Raw genomic sequence first — 23,260 nt, 5'->3', positions numbered from 1 at the left:
ACACCACATTGGCAAACTGCTGAGGAAATTAGACCACCAGCAAAACTAACCAACTCGCAGGAGGACGTTCATCAAATAATTTAAAGCTATAAGCGAGTTACAGTTGGATTTGAACCTGCAACCTTATTGATCTAATCACGAAATGACATTCTCCTGGAGCAAGCAAGGACCTTTTTTGCTATTAGGCACGAGACATAATACATCTTTTCAGCTCATTAGATTTCCTGTGTCGGTATTGTCTAAACTCTGAGCATAAACAATGAGCTGGTCTGTTTCTGGAACAGAAGGTTTGACTTTTAAGACAATTTTGAAGGATTCCTAATACACTAATATAGTTTTTGATGGATCCACAATACTTCAACATACATGCAGCTACCGCCCAGAAATATCCGAGACTGAAAAAATGCACTTAAATTCAGGGTAGTTTTCCCTGTGGCCCAGTAGTTAGCGTGCTAGTGCAGCACAATGACTCATCTCATGGAGAGCATCTCACCCAAGCAATCGCTGTGAGTTCAAGTCTTACTCTTGCCAGCTACTTTGTAGGTTATACGTGGGTAGGTCTGTCATCTACCAGCGGATGGTCGTGGGTTCCCTCGGGCTCTACAGTCTTTTCCCACCATAATGCTGGTTGTCATCGTATATTAAGTAAAATATTCTTGATTATGGTGTAAAACACCAAGCACATAAATTTTAGCTGTGGTGGCCAACTTATTGCATTTCTTCTAAACAAAAATTTACAAATACAACCAACACCTGGCGACAGTCAAAATCGGAATGTTTATTTTAGGTTATCTGTACACATATTCTTACACAACGTAGAATGGGACTTAATTAAAACCAGATCAAACAAAACATATCAGATCAAACAAGCAATGTCATGGTTATTTTCCCACATTAGTCATTTAGTTAAGATTTATATTGGTGACTTCCAGTATGTATAGTACCCAGACATGAAAACGCATGGCATTTATATTGATTTTCCAATTCTTCATAGTCTAAACATCAAATAACAATTCTGTATCGATATTAAGAGAAAATACACCAGGAAAGTATACATGTAGATGTATAGCCTTATAGTGTCATATACAAACAGACCAAAGTCCCTTTCAAAATTAAATTAGGTATACAGGGTTTATATGCATATGTATGCTTGGGTTTACATCATATTTAAAAATGTTTCTGTCCTATGACGATGATACATCCAATTTACTTGTACAGACCACTTATATTCTGATGGATATCTCTAAAAGAAAATTACTTCTAAGACTAATAATTTATTCTCCTTAATCTGTGAGAACCACATGTTCTTGTATCTCAAATCAAAAAAATCAGTGTGGACATAAATACACAGAGCATTTAACTAAACAGACATGCTAAAGATGTCTGATATCAAGATAAACCATGGACAAGAGACCTTTTTCATAGGAAGACAGCAAACAGAAGTGAGTTGCACTCCAACCCATGGAGTATCGGTATTAAATATATATTATGCTTGGTTTCATTAACCTGGTTATCTCCCCTAATTCACTCAGCAGGTTCCCTTACGAGTCCAAACAAATGAAAACATCTTTCAAGTTCAAAAATAAATACACCACCATACAAACCTGTTTGGTACAAAATGTATTATTTACACCCAAAACAACACTTAAGGAAACATTTCTAGTTTATACACCTTTGACACATATAAATAATAAAAATTAAACTGGAGAAACCCCACTCAAAATTCACATGCCATAAGATTTTCCTGACAATTCTTCTTGGAATGAAGGGGTGTATGTGCTTTGTTTGTCTAAAACCATTATTATCTCTGAAGTTTTAGTAAATGTTAATATTTCACACACGTGTACATTTCTGAAACCCTTCAAAATCTAACACATTCTAAGCAGAATCACACATTCCATTATCATCTCTGAAGTTTTAGCAAATGCTAATTTTTCACAAACGTGTACATTTCTGAAACCCTTCAATATCAAACACATTCTGAATAGATGTAGGAGGTTACAGTAGCAAATAGGCTAAAACAGACAATCACTGTGGCCCTTGCATACCAGGCCACAAAAACTTAAAATTATTGCACATACATACTATATAAATTCCTTTCTTTTGCCATTTTCTTCATCAATGTATTTTGGAAACTACGAATGGCATTTTAAAGCAAAATTAGATACCAAAGACAAATGGCCCAATGACCTGTCAATCCACACAGTACATGTACAGTTTTCAATCCAGACCAATTATAGGCAGCTTGCATATAAGGTCTAACGTGCATGTCGAGTAGATTCACACTTCACCATTGTATCTCAAACATGCCCAACTATTAAATGGTGAAAGCCAAATAACATTTAACCATGGCTAATTCTCTGTTGTAATCCTATTTTGTCTTTTTTTTTTTTCTTCTTTTCCCTTTTAACAGCACATTTTCTCTACGTTTGCTTTACATCACTGCCACCATAGGCAAATTTTGTACTCAGATCTTGAAGACCGCCAGGGTCACAGTGATAAGACAAAAAGTGATGTCCGAAAACACAAAAAAAAAACACCATAGGCAAATTTTGTACTCAGATCTTGAAGACCGCCAGGGTCACAGTGATAAGACAAAAAGTGATGTCAGAAAACACAAAAAAAAAAACACCATAGGCAAATTTTGTACTCAGATCTTGAAGACCGCAAAGGTCACAGTGATAAGACAAAAGGTGATGTCAGAAAACACCAAAAACTCTGTCTTAACCTTTGTTTCTATTAATACTTGATACATATGCATTCTATTTATCTAAAATATGCACAACATGATTTGAATGGTCACCATGAATGCTGATTACAGGTCTGCTTGAGCACATAAATGGTGCTTCTCACAGGCTCCAAAGGTCAAGCTGGCAGTGATGCAAAGTGAGTGTAGAGAGTGGCATATGTTCCGTAAGCAGTGAAGAGTTCTCATTCAGTCATACTGATACTAGTAACTACGTACCACTTGTGTGCTGTTAATAAAGGATTTAGATTTTAGAAATGTACTGTACAAGTCCAAACTGATACTTTAAAACTTTCGGAATTTGAAAAAAATTTAAACCAGGACTAGAAGACAGAAAGAGCCAAGCTAAGTAGTACATTAAATATTTTACGTCCCTGTGCAACATGGTTTCACAAGCTTTCATAATGTTCCTGATTACAGACCGCAGTAGTCCTCAACCAGGCCAAATCCTCTCTACACGGTATATACATGCATAAACAGTGAGTCCTAAATAACAATGCTCACAACATCTTGAATGGTGAAGCTAAACAATCAATGAACAGGTGACCATGAAAAATGAAAATGAAAGTATGAGAATGAAGTCCTGACTCCATACTTCAGGCTAATACCACACAAGCCATCTGTCAATTTCACACTTCCTAAATGGTATACCAACCCAAGTGACACAGTCAAATGATGCCATGAAAATGTAAATGAAAATGAAATTTGAGAGACTAGTACATGTCAAGTACAGGTAATCCCCTGTCATAGCAGGGGAAGCTATCCATGTAGAACTGTCCCAGGGAAACTTGGTCTTGAGAAGAATGTTTGCATTGCTAAATACATGAAGTACAGGTAATAAGCCAGTTCACAAAAAAGCGCTGGGATTGGCCCGTGGGTCTTTCTGGTTCCTGTATCTCATCGCCAGCCAGACACCAATGATCTACAAAGACAGCAGAAGCAGAGATTGGGGGTCATGACAATGTGCAACATACCTGGAAATAACACAAAAGCTAAAATTGGAAACCTAGTCCACAAGGTAACTGAAGATATTACCATTTCTACATGTAAGTATATTTAATTAAAATGTTTACCGCACTTTGTATTCATTTTAATTTCCACTTATCCTTAAATTTGTCAACATCAAAGAAACATGGATGCTAAAACTTTATGATGTTCTTGAAGACATTTTCACAGCACCCTTAAACCCTTAAATATTTATTAGTGATTAGTCTAAGAACACTACATACTGGTATTTCTGTGTGAATGAATGATTATGGGTCAACACCAAAGCAGCAATATTTCAGCCACAGTGTGGAGAAATACTTTGATCTAAACATTGACTTAAAATACCATAATGCTGGCTGCTGTCGCATACACGTGTAGGTGAAATATTCTTCAGTACGGCATAGAAAACAAATCAAACAAATAAATGAAAATAATTATGGCGCACCAAGTGTCATTTTATGTTTTAAGTCCATTATTCACCAATCTTTGACAAAAGTTTGAAGGATATAGAAATCTGGTATACAGGCGCCTACAACAGCCAGAATATGAGACGACCTCTGGGGTTAATAAATCCTGTTCTGAACTGATACAATTTTTTAAATTAACCAAAGAAGTTTATAAATGTGGTACTTTAGTAGATTTACCATATGTATCTGGAGGTTACCATTATCATAACATTTATGAGAAAAACTGTTGATTATGGGATGTATATATATATATATATATATATATATATAAATATATGTAAATATATGATTACTTCAAGATTTAAGATTTACATCTCTTCCACGGAAGTAACCTTCCCAAAGTAGATTTCATATTTACATATACTGAATTTACAAGATAAAAATTTATAAATAATGGACTTCAATCAGAAAGTGACACATGATATCCTAGAAAAGAATAGCCTTCATATACAGGTGTATACTCCTGACAGATATCACAGCTGTTACATTTAGGCAAACACAGAAACATAGGGTTTTCATTGGGAAACAACAACAGCTTTAAGAAACCGATGCTTCTGTATAACTGATGTAGTACTGTGCCAATGCTGCAGCTTGTGAAGATGCAAAACATGCAATAGTAGAAAACACATGCACTTTGAGCAGCAACATGTAAAATCAAAAAAACGTAGCTACCTTTGACGTGATTTTACAAGAACTTGGCTTTCAAATGAGATTTTATATCAGAATGAGCAGACTCAGAAATATAGAGAGCATATTAACATGTTACTGCAGATCAATGAACCATGAGCACCAAAACCCGAAAAGCAAACTGAAAGACAAATACAGGTACAAGGACTTCAGCGTTCTCTTTATTCAGAGAGATTGATGCAACAGCAGGGGACAGTTGCAGTTTCAGAAGAAGAAAAAGAGCCATTACCAACCAATATTGCAAACCCAACCCAAAAAGCGAAAGACAAGAAATACAATGCCACCTGGAAAAAAAGACTGCGTAATGCACGATGTTCAAAATAGCCCACATTCACCTCAAGTACTAGATGCATGACAAAGTTGGCTTTACAAAAATGCGCTTGGATTAGCACGTGGGTCTTTTTGGTTGCGATAACGTACGGTGAGCCACACCCCCAAAATCTGAAAAGGGACAGTGGTTAGTATCAATTGCTGAGGTAAGATGTTAGTTGAAACCATTTGAGTCTGCACTAAATTAAAACCCAATGAATGCTCTTCTAGGATACCACCATATTGCCAAGCACCAGTTGTTACGCCAAAGTGCTCACCATGTTAGACTGAATTGGATTAATCATTAGATATGTTAAGTGCCATAATGAAATAAAGGCTTGCTTATGATTCTTACTCATTTTGTTTATTTATTTTCAGTTGGTATTTTATGTTATACTCAAGAATATTTGACCTTAGTAACACTCGAGTGATCATCTAGCTTGAATACCAAAACCAAAGGCAACTAAGTTACACACTGTCTGGCAACACTGATTCATTTTATTGAATAACTGTTTTAGGTGTTAGAAAAGAGAATTGAGGAGTTTTCTAAATATTAAAATATACCTTCATTAATACATGTGTAATATTTCATCCACATCAGCTAGGTGAGATGAATATATAACTATATATTTCACTAATCATACGTCAAGAAAGTTGTAGACAGTGATGTGATGACTTACTGACACTGGAATGAGCCAGTATTTGTACTGTATTTCTTTGCAGGTGTAGGAATGATCTACATGTAAGTCTATTCACAATATCAACGTACCGCTAGTTTGATAGGCAACACTTCAGGTGTTATCCATTGCAATAGTCCCATAACAAATTAGGTTCCAAGAATGAAGCATGGGACAGGGGCTATGGACATGAGTGCATCTTGGGAGGGGGGATGAAGGTATCTTGGGAGAGCAGGTGTGACAGGAATAGCTCTGTTTATACTAGCAGTGGCCAGAGGAAACTTCCCAATAGTTTAGACGCAAGTGTGCTGTGCTTAGGACACAGGAACACATGTATGACGAGTTTTGCGGTAGGGTGACTAAAGTAACACTTTATGACCTTTATTTTCTCATATCAGAGTTAAAATGAAATGAAATATAGTCTCTATGTCCTACTTTCAGTCACCCAGAGAGTAAAGTTAGCACAAAATAACTGAAACTGATCACAGAGATATGCCATATATGTTTCTAGATGTTTATCTGCTACAATTAGGTTTATATGTCATGTAGTTGTTCAGTTGCTGTCATTCAAACATTTTCGGCCATCCTATCTTTTAGCATGTGCCATTTACTTTACAAGGGCACTGAGTGCAAGATGACAATTTATGGAATACCACAGCTATCTGTGTTTTTTCTTGTTTTTGCACCATGAGAGAAAAGTCAAAACATGGCAGGTGATTAGCCCGATCCTAAAAGCCTTGTAGATAGTTTGTAAACGACATGTAGAGAGTCACCTGCTGAGTCAGTGATCCGTCCACTGTGACTGATCACACACACATTGCTGAGCACTGGTAGGCCTACATGCTGTGGGAAGTTCACAATGGAACACTAACACGATACATATGACGGCAGTTGTAAACACCGAGGTAATATTTATGTGTAACTTTCTACATCACTGCTTACAGGAATGAGGCTGGCCAAAATATGAAGGAGACCCTTTTCAGATGTAGTCCATGTAACAAAAGCATGTGACACACACACACACACAAGCGCAATCAACCCTTGCCATGTTCATGTGTATTAAAGGTGTCTAAAAACCACGTTCTAGCACATCGACTTAGTGGTGTAGTGGTATAAGCAATGGGCTATGGCCAGACATGCTGTGTGATGGATGTCTGAATCCAGAGTGTTTCACAACAAACTGCAGAAATCCTTGCAAAAATGTATGATTCTCGGATAATACAATGCAGAAATCTCATATACACCAGCGACACATGATAGAAACTAGAATGATCAACGTCTTATTTACGCTGTTTTTCTTTGTATGCATATTGCGCATCTCCTCATTCAATTTCAACCAATGAGAAATCAGTAAAAGCACATGGCCATGGGGAAAAAAATGTAAGAATGCACAAGGATCAACATGTAAATATTACCCCAGTCTTTACCACTCCCCATGTAACTGAGGTGAAATACCTGATGTACGTGTTTCGGATCTTCTCTTAAGCAGTGATTTACAAGTAAGTCCATGCAAGATTTGCAATGGATCACCACGACTGCTAAGACTGGCTCATTCTTCATCTCCCATAACATGTTAAAAGATGGACAAATATCTTTCATTTCTTCCAGAGAAGGTGTTCCTAATTGTGGGAGTCATTTGTCAGTGAAAAATTATCTGCCACCCAGTGATTTAAGCCCCATCCAGACTATTCAACATCGTTCCACTTTTGTTGACTCCACAGCAAGATGAATGCTGAGTGTTCCATCCACAGTACAAATCAGATACGTCAACATTGCCCAAAACTGTTGTCGTGTTTTAAAACCGTGTTGAGCTAAGTTTTTTCCCAAACTTTCAATAAATTAAAGGGAAATTTCCATCTTTCTCTCTAACACATGAGTTGGAAGAATTGTGTCGTGGGTTTATTGACTGCGCTTATTGCCATGGCCAAAACTCCTGTATCAATGAAACTGTCTCATCGTTAGACCAGTTTCTCTCTTTCGCCTTTGGGACTGCCATTTTGCCCAGATCACGTGCCTACACATCCATTTATTGGCTACATTCACTCAGTGAGTGGTAAACAATTCTCTTTTAGCCTGAGCTGTACTGTATGAATTAAAGTAAAATTAAAGTAAAAAATGTGATGATGATTCAATGAGGTCTTAATTCCTTAAAGTAGAACGTGTTTCCCTCTATAACATAACAGATGTAGCTATTACGGATAACTATTGCTTTTATTATTATAATACTGATTAGTATAGCAGCAACACCTGATACAATATAAAATATGCTGCCGCAGGTTATACATGATGTTATTCTTTTCAGAAAATGCTGCTGTATAATGATCTTACCTCAGTAAAGCTGAAGAACAGGCCAACACCACCAGTAGCTTTGAAGGCTTTGTTAATTTTGGGTTTGAGTTCATCCCAGCAATTTGCACAATCGCAAGTGCCAGTCCATGGCAGAGATGTGTTACCGCTACAGCAATAGGTGTTCATATTGCCCTGGCAGCACTCGGACTGCAATGCGAAGTTAACCAACATGGGCTTAAAGTCATCCTGTCACAGTCATTTCACCATGCACACTAAACTTTTAACTATGAGACAGAATGAAATTGAATTATTTCTGATTCATTTCTATTTTTAAACATTGAAATCAGAACTTCTATGTACACATGGACAATTTCCAATATTATATTCCAGATGTACAATGATATCTTAGTGGAAAATAGTCCACTTACTTGTTCAAAAAGACAATTTAGCCTAGTAGCACATGTACCTATAGTCAATTACCTATGTTTATAAAATCATGAAAAGTTTCATGTTTAAGATGTATGCCATTTACCTATAATCACATAAAATCTGGCAAAACTTAATACAGTAGAGTGATTACAAGGTGACAAATTCTATGGTTATGGATACAGAGTAACTGCTGAATGACAGGTAAGCCCAGATACCTCAGAACATGGCACGAAACTTAGTCCAGGTTTTGGAATTTCTTGAAACCCACAGCAGTCCAATTTTGTTTGCACCTGAGCAATCATGCTATTTGGTGACATGTTCCAGCCACGTTCGACGATGTTCCTCTGCTGGTCTTCGTTCACTGCTAAACACGCACAGGCCAAGGCAAATTGCAACAGGAACAACAGGAAAAGGATTATCATGTACTGTTTTCTGGTTAAGCTCACTCCGAAGAAGTTACCATGATTTGACAATTAAGTGTTCAATATTACTGATCCATACACGACCATAGATACTTGTAGCTTCTATATTTATTTATTTCTTTGATTTGTGATTTATACAATACTCCAGAATATTTCAGTTATATGATGGCGACCAGCATTATTGTGGGAGGAAACTGTGCAGAGCCCTGGGGAAACCCACAATCATTCGTAGGTTGCTGACATATCTTTCCACATATGGCCAGAGAGTAAAAGTAGCTTCTAAGACAAAACTATAAATTGGGAACCAGTTTAGTGTGAGCACAAAGCTATGGGCACAAAGATGGTGGTGCTCTAGAAAGCATTTTTAACGTCACCATAAGCTGCTGGGCAATCCAATGAAGGATGTCTGTATACTTCATATTGCTAACGATGAAATTACTCATATACTGATCTGTCTTAACAGAGCTGTACAGGCTTGGTAAAAGCTCTAAAAACACCCTAAATGACCATAAATTTCACTCAAGACTAACTTTTTTCCTGATTCTGAGTAGTTCTCTTTTTAGATTTGTCTGTCCACACAGACGGCTTCATTTGTGACACTTCTCATTCAGTCATGTGTCATTCAACACTATGGCTGTTTGTAACATGGAATAAATCCTCTGGAACTTTTACAGACTGATTAAGTCAGATACTAGCCTAACCAAATCATATATGTTTGGGTGATACAAGAAATGTTTAGATCAGTGTGCTGTACTTGAATTTGTCTGTCATGAGTTCTAAACTTTACATGTGAAGATATTGCTTTTCATGTGCTACACATGCACATCCGTGATCGACCTTTCACAGTATAGCACATCACCACATCAAAGCATTAATTTTTTGTCATTTTATAAGCATCTGGCACTTCATACTTCTACTTCATTAGAAAAGGCTTTCAAAACTGTCCACCTTTGCGTGCTGAACTGTTCAACTGCTTGAAATATTCAAATAAGAATGTGACACATTTCTAGATGATGTCAGTTTCTCAACACGAGTGACATACCAATTGAGGTCAATCAGGTACACGTGGCATCATTTGGCAGCATTTCCTGAGGCATTTCCAATTAGTCAGTGTCAGTGGTTGCAGAAGGTGTGTAAATATCTTAGATTACGAACAAACCATGGATTCGAGGGGCTTGGATATTAAGTATCACATGTGCAACAAGCTTTGCAGATGAGGTAGTTAAATGCAGATACACATGTACCACGTCATAACTGGGTGCACACACTGTCTGGGCTAAGAATGGCAGCAGTCTCGCCATGCAGGTTTTCGGGCTATGATTTGACCCATTCATACCTATTCAATGAATTTTAGATGAACTGGACTTTTGCACATCTACAATATACACATACCAGCAAAATATTATCATGTACAAGTATGTAGGTCAAGTTACTGATGATAATGATGCTAATCCACATTAAATCTTAGCTTGGAGGATTATGGATAGGGCCTGAAATGGTCCGTCATGATGTGTGTCACTACACATGTACATGTAGTTGCTGATACAGTGACAAAGGCATATGCATTTATTATATATAGATATAAAATTATCAGTTATTGTTCATTGTGAGCCTGGAAAATAATGCATATGCCAAATATGTAAATTTTTTACAATTACACATAAATTGTGAGGCAAAGGATACAAAGAACAGCATGACTTGATGGTGCTTCACGGCTCCTATTAGCCCAATAATGGCAATGAATAAGAGCACTACACCACATGTTATAATACTGCCCACGAGTGCCAGGCTAGTCACTACTGCAACTGCCTTCCCATATGCTGCCACCCCAATCAGGATAAATGCCACGATCTGAAATGAGAGAGCAAGATGAAATCATGAATTTACAACTTCAACCATATAAAGTCATGAGTAACACATGTGTGGCGGTGAAAGACATTGACTGACACATGAAGATTAATATTTTGCGATGTCTTGAAGACATTAAACTTTCAAAGCAGATTAAGACAGTAAATGTACATATGACAAATAGTGAGAGATACATTTAAACCCACAAACTTATGATGACAAATATGTGTAGATGGGTCAGGTGTATATCTCAAAATGAGAGGTGTCTGACTGTGGTTCAGTTTGTGAGGTGTGCCAGAGACAGTCTGGCTGCATGAGCGAGTGAGGTCTTTTACCAACCAATGTGCCATTTGTGACATGTATCAGACCCTTCCAGTGTGCAATTTGTAGAGTATGTCAAAGAAAGTGTCTGCCAGCGAGCAGTTTGTGAGTCGTGTCAGAGAAAGTGTCTGGCACTGTGCAGTTTGTGAAGTGTTTCAGAGAAAGTGTCTGGCAATGTGCAGTTTCTGAGGCGTGTCAGAGAAAGTCTGTGCTAGGGTGCAGTTTGTGAGGTGTGTCAGAGGAGGTCCCTGCATGTGCACTTTGTGAGATGTGTCTGGGAAATTCCCAGACTGTGTGCGGTTTGTCAGATGTGTCAAAGGAAATCCATGCTTATGTGCAGTTTATAAGGTATGTTAAAGAAAACTGTTTGTTCGCAGTTCGTGAGGTGTGTCAGAGAAAGTAGTTGTGAGCAGTTTGTGAGCTGTGCCAAAGGCCCTGCAAATGTGCAGTATATGTAATATTTTTGTCACATTTATGTACACTTTCTGGAGAAAATTTTATGTTGCTTGTCACATGTTGCATGTCAAAGAGCAGTTTGTAAGTTGTGTCCAAGAAAAAAGTGCTTGTCTGTATCAGTATGGAAATGTTGCCAACAGTTTACATTTATCTGTCACTCTGTTTAAAATTTTGAACGCTTCAATTATTCAAACTAAGTGAATAATGACAACTGAAATATTTAAAACTAATCATCAACTACCAAATTTATTCCCCCAAAGCTAGTGAGTACTACAACAATGGGTTATTAGCAGTATATTATAGATTAACAGTCACTTGTATGTTGTATGGATTGTAACAAATTTCATTGGAAATTCTGACAAATTTTACTCAACATGGTTTATTATCATGTAGCCTACCCTGCATGTCGAAAAATTTCAATCTCATGGGCTGCATACTTGTGTAAAGAAGATACATATTTTTTACATATCCCACAACAGCACATATTTAGGAGTGGGTGATGTTGTTGCTAGCCACGTCATGGGGCAATCGTAATTGTCAGGAAAACAACGCTCTCCACACACATGATGATCGCACTAAGCACCTTCGACAGGCGCCTGACAAGCAGATGGTGAATGGAGCGTTTAACGCGTCTTAAAGAACAGCACACGGTAGATATAATAACGGCAACAATACTCACGATATACAAAACGTTCAGAGCCACGAGGGCATTCTTCGAGCAAGAGAATCCCCCACAAACCATGGTAGATTTTCGATGTACGTAGCAAATCCACTAACGATTGTCTTCTTGCTGTCTGGGACGTGAATCATGGAGTGTTCAGCAATGAGCAAACTCCCAAAATGGCCGTTACCATCAAACTCTGACCTGTCAAAAATTCTACCTTTGAAGGTTTTCTCGATTGATGGCAAATGTATTTGTTTGATCGAATTTTGCTGTGTACAAATTTTTTATGTTCCATGCACCTTATATTTTTGATTGATTATTTTTCCGATTTCTATGCCAATTATAGGGCACCGTGTCAGCAGAGGTCGTATGGTTGCTCACAATCTCATGTCCACGAATGGAGTTTAGAAATAAAATAAAAATAAAAAAATCACAGCCGCAGTTTCGGAAAGCTGATGGGTTAATAATAATTTTAAGTACACTGCGTAAAATAAGCATACATTTAATAATATCTGCCAAAATAAATATTAGATTGATTACTACAAACTAATTTAAATTTTCTACGAAAATACAGACGTAGCTCTAAGAGTGGCACATGCTTGCAAGAAAGTACATGTATTGCATAAGGAGTTCTGTTTTGACTTTTAACCCACGAGACAAATGTGACTGTGCATTTTGATACTATGTATGTAATCTGGCCATAAATTCCATGGCAGTCGGAAAAGGAACATATGTGAAGATGACTTAAACAGTGATTGGCAGTTTGATCAATGACAGGGGAGGAGAGCAACCTTCCCTCTCTCCACCCGGAGAGGGGCCATCCAGGGGCGATCACTCCAGCCCAGCAAATGATTTCGTCCTGTACAGGCGCCATCCTTACATCTTTACTTGGTACGTGCCAGCGTAACTCGGCTATGTCATCTGTGATTATACAATACTGTAGTTCTCCAACTGTCAAACTCATGGAAGGCGAGGTAGTGATTGAAAGAGGGCCTCTGTGGCATAGTGTTTAGCGTGCTTTCTTTCAGTTTCACCAATGCTGTGGGTTCTTGTCAAATTCATTCTGTTCTCCTCACCAGTGGTATGTGGGAAGGTTTGTCAACAACCTGCGGAAGATCGTGTGATTCCCTTCCACCAAACTTCTGGCCACAGTTGTATACCCTAAGAGAAATATTCTATTCATGAGCTAGTAGCTTGTGGCACAAAGCACCAATCAAATAAATAAATTAACTCTAAGCGAACAAAATTGCATTGAACTGCATGGAGTGATGTATTAAAATGTTTGTGATTTTTCATATATTTATTTCTAGTAACAAAGAGATATTGTTTACTTGTCGTGCATTGCCATAATTTCATCGAAACATCACACACTTACTAGCCTTGACCTTATATCTGCTGTGTTTGGGCTCCTTCTTTAATATTAAATTTGCACACCAAATGTACCTAACACATTTATTCCAACAACCCAAAGCTAGCTGGGACACTCTGACAACTTATAACCCAGCCTCGGTGTAATCTATAGGTCCATGTGAACATTTTCACCAAAACTTATGGTATGAACACATATATATTTGGTATGCACTGATTCCCTAAGACGTTTGAAGTGTAGATATGTCAAGCCAGCATCAGTAATGGAAGTTGAGCGCTGCATTAGCTAATGCTGCTTTAGGTAGCACTAGCTTGTGAAGCGCTAGCTACTGCTACACTAGCTAGGTCTGGTCTTGGGTTACCATTTTCACTTCTGTCATGGCAGAAAGTAGTTACCTGTATGTACTTTGTCAGACCTAACGTGTCGTTGGAAGCCAAACATGGCAGATGAAAATTCAAGTCCATTTTGGTGGTATTTAACAAGTAAGAAAAATAATGGTTTTTTTTTTACTAGAAAGTGATGCAAGAATGTAAGTTAACATCACAGATAGTGTGATGCGACCCTGTATTCTTCCATGCTGAAGGATAGGGATATTTGCTCTAGAATTTTACTATATAGACCAGTGAAAATAGTGAACTGGAAATCACTTCATAGGTTAGGAGCTTTGGCATGAATGATCCTACATACAAACTATACAGAGCCTACATATACTATATAGTCCTTCTAGAGTGACTGTATGTTACATATTGTTTACAATTCTTACCGGTATATTTGTCATCATATTCAAGTAAATGGTTACTTCTCAAATAAAACAGCGTGAGTTGCAAATTTCAGCTGTGTTCAAACTATAGGTATCAAGTCTTCTCATAAGCACATTTCTATGGCACTTCCTGGTTGTATCTTGAAGACTAGAGTTGCATTGTATACACCAAATTGACACCGCCCGCAAAATGGTTTTTGATAAGAGTGGATTGTGAATGTGTCACCGAGGTGGCTTGTATTTCAGATCCCTGGGGATGGCTTCAGTCCCTCCCTTGGATCGAATTTTTGAGTTTCCACTGTTTCCTGACATTGTTTTCTGAGACTTGTTGGCTGTAAGTGATCAACCATACTTGTAGGACTGCTACATGTGCCTTGCATGTGGCCTTACATAAAGTTTAATTAGCAGAGATCACTTGCCTGTCATCAATATCGGATACACAGTAAGCAGAGATCATTTGCCTGTCATCAATATCAGATACACAGTAAGCAGAGATCATTTGCCTGTCATCAGTATCGGATACGCAGTAAGCAGAGATCACTTGCCTGTCATCAGTATCGGATACACAGTAAGCAGAGATCACTTGCCTGTCATCAATATCGGATACACAGTAAGCAGAGATCATTTGCCTGTCATCAGCATCGGATACACATTAAGCTTTCTTTTTGGGTGTGCTTACATTTATTTTACATATATTTTTCTATTACAGTTACTCCCCTTGATGTGGTGAAGATCCGTCTACAGGCTCAGAAGAAGCCATTCAAAGAGGGTCAGCGAATTCTGTACAGAAATGGGCTGATGGACCATGTGCTTGTCTGCTGGAGTGGCAATACAAGAACATGTCCATGGTACAGGAAAACTGCACACTTTCAACTGAGAGGAACACTGGTGAGAACATTTGTTGTGTGGTTCAAGTTTGCAGTTTTGACTGGTTCAGTCTGGTTGAAAGGCCACCAATAGGAATTTACTTGAAGCATTATTTTAATGAACCTCACAGATCATGACACAGTTATGCAAAGTGATATGTACATTAGAGTAAGACAATATAATTGATAAACTTACCTCTCAGATTATACCATTTATTTAACTGTTTCTTTCTGGTCAAAAGGTCGAAATTATTGCCACATTTCTGGCATTCATGGAGATTTTCCGTCTTTCATTAATGGTATTTGGATATAAATTAATAGGTTTTCTTAGATTCAGTACGTTATTTTGATTACAGGATGCTTTAATCAAGATAGCTCGTTATGAAGGTATCACCTCGTTATGGAGTGGCCTGCCACCAACATTGTAAGTTGTCACTGTAAACGGATAGGCTGCTCACTTACAGTTGCAAGTGGAAGCAGGCTGTGGCCCATAAGTTTAACATGCTTGCATTTCAATTACTTGGACACACATGGTACGAGTTCAAAACCGGCCTGGGAATGGATTTGTAGATTCTTCCTTTCTTAGTGTTCCTTGAGCCTTAGTGACAATAAGTGACAATAACTGGTCAACAATGCTTCTGAGACTGTTTACACATATAACGTCCATTACAAACCACTTGTCTTCCATCAGCATTGTGTGCAAGTCTGTATGACAGACATGGAAAGTTCATCAGTAACTTGCCAGAGGTTGGCGGTTTACTCCAAGCACTCTGATTCCTGCGTGATAATGTCCTGTGTTAGCTCTTGCCTTTTACCACCCTCTGTGCACAGATGTTGTTCGGTGTAGATACATGGTAATGTCCTGTGTTAGCTCATGCCTTGTACCATCCTCTGTGCACAGATGTTGTTCGGTGTAGATACATGGTTAAATCCTGTGTTAGCTCTTGCCTTTTACCACCCTCTGTGCACAGATGTTGTTCGGTGTAGATACATGGTTAAGTCCTGTGTTAGCTCATGCCTTGTACCACCCTCTGTGCACAGATGTTGTTCGGTGTAGATACATGGTAATGTCCTGTGTTAGCTCATGCCTTTCAACCATATGAAGTTCTTTTTGTTTTCTCATCAGGATAATGGCTGTCCCAGCCACAGTGATTTACTTCACAAGCTATGAACGTCTAAAGGTTCTATTTGTTCACAAGAATGGGAGAACAGAGGACTGGTGGAAGCCCATGGCTGCAGGGGCATTGGCGCGGGGTGAGACATCTCTCTTATTTCTATATTACATGATATTTGTCAGAATGCAAACAACAGATAGGATCAATGCAAATGTATCAAACGAATCTCAAAACACCGTTCAAGTTTTCAGGGGAAAATTAACAGAAAGTCAAGGGAAGAGAAGTAAAAATTAGCTATTTTGCCAATATTTTCAGTTTTAGACAAAGTTTAATTAGTAACTTAACAATGTTAATCTAGTGTGCATTTAGGTTGATTTGTTTTTGTTGAATGCAAATCCTGGTTAGTCTTCATTGATTGAAATCCGTAAACAGAAGTTGTGATGTTCAATTGTGGCTTGCCTGAGGGAAATGTTACATACACCGTGACATGGTGTTTGTTCTGCTTGTTCTTGGTTTGTTTCATCATGAGCACTGGTGTTTTTCACTCTTGTTCACAGTATGGGCTGTGACCTTGATAAGCCCTCTTGAGTTGGTGCGCACTAAGCTACAGTCTGAGCAGATGAGTTATAAGGAGATAGGGAAGGCATTGCAAAGCTCGGTCCAGCACGGAGGCATCATGTCGTTATGGAGGGGGTTGGGTCCTACCATCCTCAGAGACGTGCCATTCTCAGGTAACTGCAGCCAATCATAGACCAGGGCGCGTTTCTCAAAGCCACAGACTCACTGTTACAAACCTCCTTTCAGCTCTTTCTCAAAACAGTGAATTGGGAATGTTCTCACACACAATTACCAACACTGAAGGAAGTTATAGTTTTGCTGTCATTTCTGTGTATGTTTCTGTCTTTACAGAAAAATTTGTGCACATTTTGAATTTGGGCTAAGGACGTATCCATCAAATCGTGGTAGTGATCTGGATTTCGATTCAGTAAATATTAGTAGAAAGTGTTGGTAAAAGTTTGGTTTCATGCACTCGACTTCCACGAAATATATTACACCTTAACTAAAACACAAATCAAATATGTAAAAACATTTTCTGTTTCAGCCCTTTACTGGTTCAGCTATGAGCATATGAAATCTCTGGAGATTAAAAGAACTGGGTCTTCACAGCTTGGCTTTTCGCAAAGTTTTATTGCAGGTGCTTTCTCAGGAACGGTTAGTATCCCTCCTGGAGTATAGTCTAAAGCTTCTAAGTGAAGTGCAAGACAAGAGCCTCATGCAACAGGTGTGTTAAGAAAACCAGTTGCTGTTACGTCTACATTACTTTACTGTTCATATGGTCTTCCCTCACTGATAGGTATCCAGGTTCCAGGGATGTTACATTTGTCCATTTCCACAGTTATTGTCTGTAGTGGTAGTCAGATTACCATTTTACCTGTTACCTGTACCTGATAAATAAGTATGGCTTTGTTTTGTGTTTTAACCCTTAATTGTTTTGATTGTAAAGTTTAAGTTTTTAGTGGATACATAGATAAATGGGTGATGATACAATGCCATTCCAATTTCTCCAGACCTGTAGCTACCATGGAAATCAGCTTGTCAGCCAGTTTCCCTTTGTTAACAATATAAATAGGTATAACTTCCTGACTGGACTTATAATTTTTCTGTACATTTTGATTTGTGCTTGGTACAAATGTAGAGGTGATGATGACCATTTCTGTGGTTGTCAAGGTAACCAGATAATTTCAGGTCATTTACAGTATCTATCAGAACAGATGAAATACAATGTACTTTCCCTCAGGGTCACTCCTCAAAAATGCTGGTGTTCTTGTATACATTTTAAGCAAATATATTTGTTATTGGGTATAATGCATTCACCTAAAATTAATAATGGATTGGCAAAAAAGTTATCCGTTCTATTAAAAGTGATAGAAAGCTATTGAGTAAGTACAGGAAGATTGCCTTATTGTCAGTCAGTCAGTGATTGACGTGCATGGTTTTTTTGTACAGGTAGCTGCTATAGTAACACTGCCGTTCGATGTAATAAAAACCCATCGACAGATTGAGCTGGGTCAAGCTGAGGTAATGTCAGGTGAGTGCAAGATCGGGATTAACTCTGTAATATATTCTGTAATATATATGCTTTTCATCTCCTATGCAAACAATGAAAAGGGTAATAACGTGAACATATCTAAACATTCATTCATTGTTCTTTTTTTTTTCATCGTTTTTGGCGTTGCAAATAACATTTGTGTTATAATAGGTTTTGGCTATGTTAAAAGACATTCTCATCTGTTAGATAACTCCTCTGTCAGCTCTGTTATATGTAGCTACTAACTGACTTCACTGTCCCTTCAGGTAAAACTCAAGCAAGGCCCACATGGAAGTTAATACACAAACTGTATTTACGAGAAGGCTTCTCCGGACTGTTCACTGGTAAGCTGACCATGCCCGGCTATGACCAAGTCAGTGGTTGTGTATGTCTAATAAGCTGTGTTCAATCCCTCAGTTTGGTCAGGTTTCCTTAAAAAGTCAAGGGAAATGCACAAATGAATGTTAGACGACACGGCTTAAAGAAGGAAAGGTTCCTCTTTGGCAGTTTTAATACATTGTCAAATGCTATTATAATTCAACCTGATGCAATGGGATAAGATACTGTGACTGGATGTAACCTCAGTGAGGTATAACTGTAAATTTTGGCCTTGGAACCAGCTCGCTGGGTAGCTATTTATAATGCAGGGTATCTCTTTTATTGCCATTGTAACTGTAGATATATATTTTCACCAAGTATTCTCCAACAGTATAGGTATATCATTAGTTTATGCATCACTTATTAGCCTAGGTGGAGAAATTTCTGAGCTGAAGATCTGTGCAATGATCCATGTCCACTTCTATAAATCTGTGAAATAAGTATTTACAGGCTGAAGTCATGTATGATTTGATGGAAGTTTTTGTTATGTAATTGCCATTCTGTTCAAACTGTGGTACAGAAGAGTAAGTCAGGTGAAAAATTGTGTAGAGCTGTGTGTTATGCTATAAATCCAATATACGGCCATGTATTTTATATAATTTTTCATCTTAGTGCTTTGTAGAACAGAGTAATTTGTTGGTGAAAAATTTGAAAATTGAAAAATTGAATATGAAAAATTTTTAAAAATTTATGAAACCCTAAGTGATTTACTGCACATGAATATGTTGGGTTCATTACATGAGCACAAGTGTGATTTATCAATACGTACTATTGACAGGATACATATAGAATGGTACCAGAAAGTGGTAAAGAGCTATTAACTGCTTACATTCCCTTCTCGTTTTTGTAGGTTTGGTGCCCCGTGTGGTCAAGATAGCCCCAGCCTGTGCCATCATGATCAGCTCTTATGAGTACTTCAAACAGTTTTTTCGAACATTAAACGAGGAGGCAGTACAAAGATAATCCTTGTTGAGGCTGTTGCTTGTGTAACTATTGGATATGCAAGCTGTTGTCAAAGAGTTTGGAATTGGAAAGAAACTAACACAGCATTGGACAAGATTTGAATATTCATAGATGTTGGTGCTACTGAGAAACCAGATGAATGGGTGAATTACAGAGAGACTGTTCTGCAGGTGGACAAATTGTTTGACTTAGGCTAAAGTGCCAAGATAGATTTTAATGGAGTCATCTACCAATGAACAAGGATTAGGATTAAGACTGTGTAGCAGCCACCAGCAGACTTTATGACTTAGGCTGAAGTGCCAAGATAGATTTTAACAGAGTTGTATGTCAATGAAAAATAATTATGTAGAAGAAAGGTTAAATTGTTGTCCTCATGCATTTTGTTAAATGTTAAGCATGATGCTTAAATCTTGAGTGGAATTTCATCCACAGAATGTGTCAAATTAAACCAGATTTTAAGAGAATGAAATAGCAGTTATGGTAGAGAGAATTTATTCAAGAGAATGTCAAGACATATTTTGTATAAATATCCCTAAAAGGACATTTTAACAGCCATTCTTGGCATACATCATTGCTGAAATGTTATTGGATGTCTCCTTGCTGTTTATCTTGAAAAAAGGATGAACAAAACAAGTGTACTGAACTCAGAATTAATGTTTTTAATAATCAGTTAGTTGTCTTGAATTGATTACCCAGAATTTCAGACAATACCAGATTTGCTGTTCAAAAAGCACTAAGAATTTTAATGTGCAGATTTGGTTTATCTCATTGAAAATTTTTCTGTTATATGCAATGACTGTCATATCACTATGTGAAGAATAAATTGTTTGAAATTATTGGTAGATTTCAGTGAATGATTTATTAGATGACCTTGTTTATAAAATACAATGCAAGCACAGTCAACGATCCAATTTTGCAGGTTTGTTATACTTCTTCCCACATCCAGTTGGGAGAGTAATTTTCACAGTTTTTGAGTCAACACCAAAGACTTCATCTGTGCCTGGTGTGGGCTTAATATGGGGACCAATGGGGGCCCAGACATAGCTGAGTTCTGGCTGGGTGGATAAAGTCCTGTATGGTGCTGACAGCGGGCGGAAATAGTCTGATGGGGCATGACACACAAACTCAAGATATTCCATTTTCCGTGGGAGCTCTTCCTCCGGACCTGTAACCCAAAACATGTGAATTAATTACTGCAAAAAGTATTAATTACTGTTATTACATGATATTTGCTTGATCGTACCTAGAAGATACCAAATGACCAAGCTTTTGATCAACACATACCACTGTTTGATGAATTGGACTCAACAGAAATCTATCCGCAGTCTGAGTATTCTAACTGCTGTGACCTTTGTTTTAATGGGGAGAGGAATATGGCTATTACTTCCTCAGGTTTCCCAGGTTGAATTTCACTTGTACTTTATAATGCATTTGAGGCATATACATGTAAGTAATCCACTTAGTGCATCTGTCTGAACATTATTATCAAAACACTGGGTGCTTCTTCTTATTGGATTTTGAAACTTAAGGACAGGTTTCCTTGTAAGACAAATACCTGGTCTTGTCCCTTTTTTCACTTCTTATCCAAGCAGAGCTTTATTATTTTAAGAAACAGTACGACGACACAAGGAAATTAGGTGCCTTGAGTGTACATTCATAAGATTTTTAAAATCATTTTTTTGCAGCATTTCTTGTATACTACATCAACATATGGCACCATAAGTTAGCTTACTTAGTGAAAAAAGTTATGAGATTCTGATTTGTGAAGTTTTGAGAAACTGACTGCACTACCTTTACATTTTAATATGCTTCACCTTTAAAGGTTTACAACATAACTGATACATTACCTAAAATATACGTGGATGGATCAAAGCTGTCCTTGGTAGTGGATTGAGTAGGGAGAAGCCAGGTGATTACAGCACTTTTCTCTGTGTACTGATCCTGCATAAACCCTCGGATCTGAGCATAGAATACATCTCCTCCATGGTCTAACAGGGACACAATGTCACCCACCTGATAATACATTCCCTACAAATAACACACTACATGTTCATTTTATATAATATTGAGGTTTAAAGCCAGAATCAAAAGCACTTTACTTATATACAATGATAGTCAGGCAAATAAGTGGGAGAAACACAACTTTTCATAAAGAGCCTAGCAAACCTCTCAACTCGATGCTGTGCACAGCAGAACTGGCAGATGCTGGATTTGAGCATATTACCCAACTGGTTGATGGGCTATTTCGTGCTATGCTTCAACTTACAGAATTATGTATGGTTGTATGGGAGTATGGTGTTCATCAACAATCACATAAAATGAAAAGAATAAGCCAGAAAGGAAAACTCAGTTGTATGATTATATTAATCAAACCTGGATAAAATGTATACAGAAACTGAATTTACTAGAGAAGGGCACAGCATCAGCATGTAAATTAAAAACAGCCTTAATTATTCTAAAATACATACATCATAGAACACGCTGTCACTTGTCACTACTGTGGAAACTGCAACTGGAGCTTTGATGGGCTATGGAAATAAAAGAATTAAAATTAAAACACAGAGGCCAGACTGGATAGGCTAAACTGGATCGGCTAGACAGTCTTCACTAAGTGTAAATAAGTTTTCAGCTGAAAATGTCTGGAAATCTACACTTTAGTTACCCTTTTAATTAACATGAATGTACTTGAATTTCAGGTGTGTATTTATTAGCATTACTATTACAAATTAAACACAGAATAGATTGCTCACATTTTTACCGTACCAACCCGTACCTCGAACATTGAAGAAGTAGGCCTATTATCTAAACTTACGTTTTTCTTGAAAATAACGCGTCTACTCTTCCCTTTGGTGGCGAAAGTCTTTGTATAAGTTTGCGTCTTGCTCTTTCCTGGCTTTATCCTGGCACTTTTTCGTAACGTCGGTCCTGGCGCAGTATCTTTCCCGTTACCCGTTTTCCCGTTGCTTGCGTTGTTTGTGGCGGTTTCTGGCTCTTTCCCAGGAACAACCCCCATCAACTGTTTGAGGCCACACGAGTTACACAGAACCTCTCCTACATTTCCCTTTCGCCACATGGAAGAGGTGACAGTTTTGCAAACAGTACATATTGGTTTTACACCTAGAGGCATCTTTGAAAGAACATAAAATGCTAAAATTCAGCAAATATTAAATATCTAACACTCAAGCCAATGAACCAAAACACGCCTTAATTAACAGAAGATCTCCACTAAGGGACGTAACCTAAACACCCGTCTGTCCTTTGAAAGAGAGACGTTTCCCTGCGTCCAGTTTTTCGATTCTGATAGAATGAATGAATGATTATGGGTTAACGCCATATCGGCAATCGATTCTGATAGAAATTTTCCAATCAAAGACTAGCCAATCTATTTCGTTCCCTGTACAAAATATGCGGGAGGGAT

The 23,260-nt window shown here is 37.8% G+C and overlaps 3 protein-coding genes across 6 annotated transcripts; 1 reads left to right on the top strand and 2 right to left on the bottom strand.

The window, feature by feature from the left end:
• Window positions 1-773: 773 nt before the first annotated feature.
• LOC135461892 (tetraspanin-13-like) lies at window positions 774-12,455 on the bottom strand. 2 transcript variants are annotated; one of them, XM_064739169.1, is made up of 6 exons: window positions 12,318-12,455; window positions 10,697-10,864; window positions 8,807-9,016; window positions 8,202-8,369; window positions 5,223-5,328; window positions 774-3,668 (listed from the first exon to the last, which is right to left on the bottom strand). In XM_064739169.1, exons 1-5 carry the CDS (start codon window positions 12,378-12,380, stop codon window positions 5,254-5,256), a joined length of 684 nt encoding a protein of 227 aa, XP_064595239.1. In that variant the 5' UTR covers window positions 12,381-12,455; the 3' UTR covers window positions 774-3,668; window positions 5,223-5,253. The 2 variants fall into 2 exon arrangements, with proteins under 2 accessions (XP_064595239.1, XP_064595238.1); XM_064739168.1 differs by lacking the exon at window positions 5,223-5,328.
• On the top strand, window positions 12,262-20,664 carry LOC135461890 (probable mitochondrial glutathione transporter SLC25A40). Of its 3 annotated transcripts, XM_064739164.1 has the most exons (10): window positions 12,262-12,288; window positions 13,019-13,193; window positions 15,141-15,319; window positions 15,654-15,721; window positions 16,424-16,551; window positions 16,970-17,143; window positions 17,515-17,624; window positions 18,420-18,501; window positions 18,768-18,845; window positions 19,730-20,664. In XM_064739164.1, exons 2-10 carry the CDS (start codon window positions 13,073-13,075, stop codon window positions 19,840-19,842), a joined length of 1,053 nt encoding a protein of 350 aa, XP_064595234.1. In that variant the 5' UTR covers window positions 12,262-12,288; window positions 13,019-13,072; the 3' UTR covers window positions 19,843-20,664. The 3 variants fall into 3 exon arrangements, with proteins under 3 accessions (XP_064595234.1, XP_064595233.1, XP_064595235.1); XM_064739163.1 differs by lacking the exon at window positions 12,262-12,288 and having other exon boundaries at window positions 12,913-13,193; window positions 19,730-20,663; XM_064739165.1 differs by lacking the exons at window positions 12,262-12,288; window positions 13,019-13,193 and adding an exon at window positions 13,210-13,276 and having other exon boundaries at window positions 19,730-20,656.
• A 70-nt stretch (window positions 20,665-20,734) lies between these two features.
• Window positions 20,735-23,006, bottom strand: LOC135461891 (GATA zinc finger domain-containing protein 1-like). The gene is made up of 4 exons (XM_064739166.1): window positions 22,655-23,006; window positions 22,311-22,370; window positions 21,690-21,870; window positions 20,735-21,007 (listed from the first exon to the last, which is right to left on the bottom strand). Exons 1-4 carry the CDS (start codon window positions 22,967-22,969, stop codon window positions 20,742-20,744), a joined length of 822 nt encoding a protein of 273 aa, XP_064595236.1. The 5' UTR covers window positions 22,970-23,006; the 3' UTR covers window positions 20,735-20,741.
• Window positions 23,007-23,260: the final 254 nt, after the last annotated feature.

This window comes from Liolophura sinensis, chromosome 1, assembly GCF_032854445.1.
Source record: "Liolophura sinensis isolate JHLJ2023 chromosome 1, CUHK_Ljap_v2, whole genome shotgun sequence".
Classification (NCBI taxonomy): domain Eukaryota; kingdom Metazoa; phylum Mollusca; class Polyplacophora; order Chitonida; family Chitonidae; genus Liolophura; species Liolophura sinensis.
The sequence above is the reverse complement of the archived record's forward strand: the minus strand, read 5'-3'. Positions and strand labels throughout refer to the sequence as shown.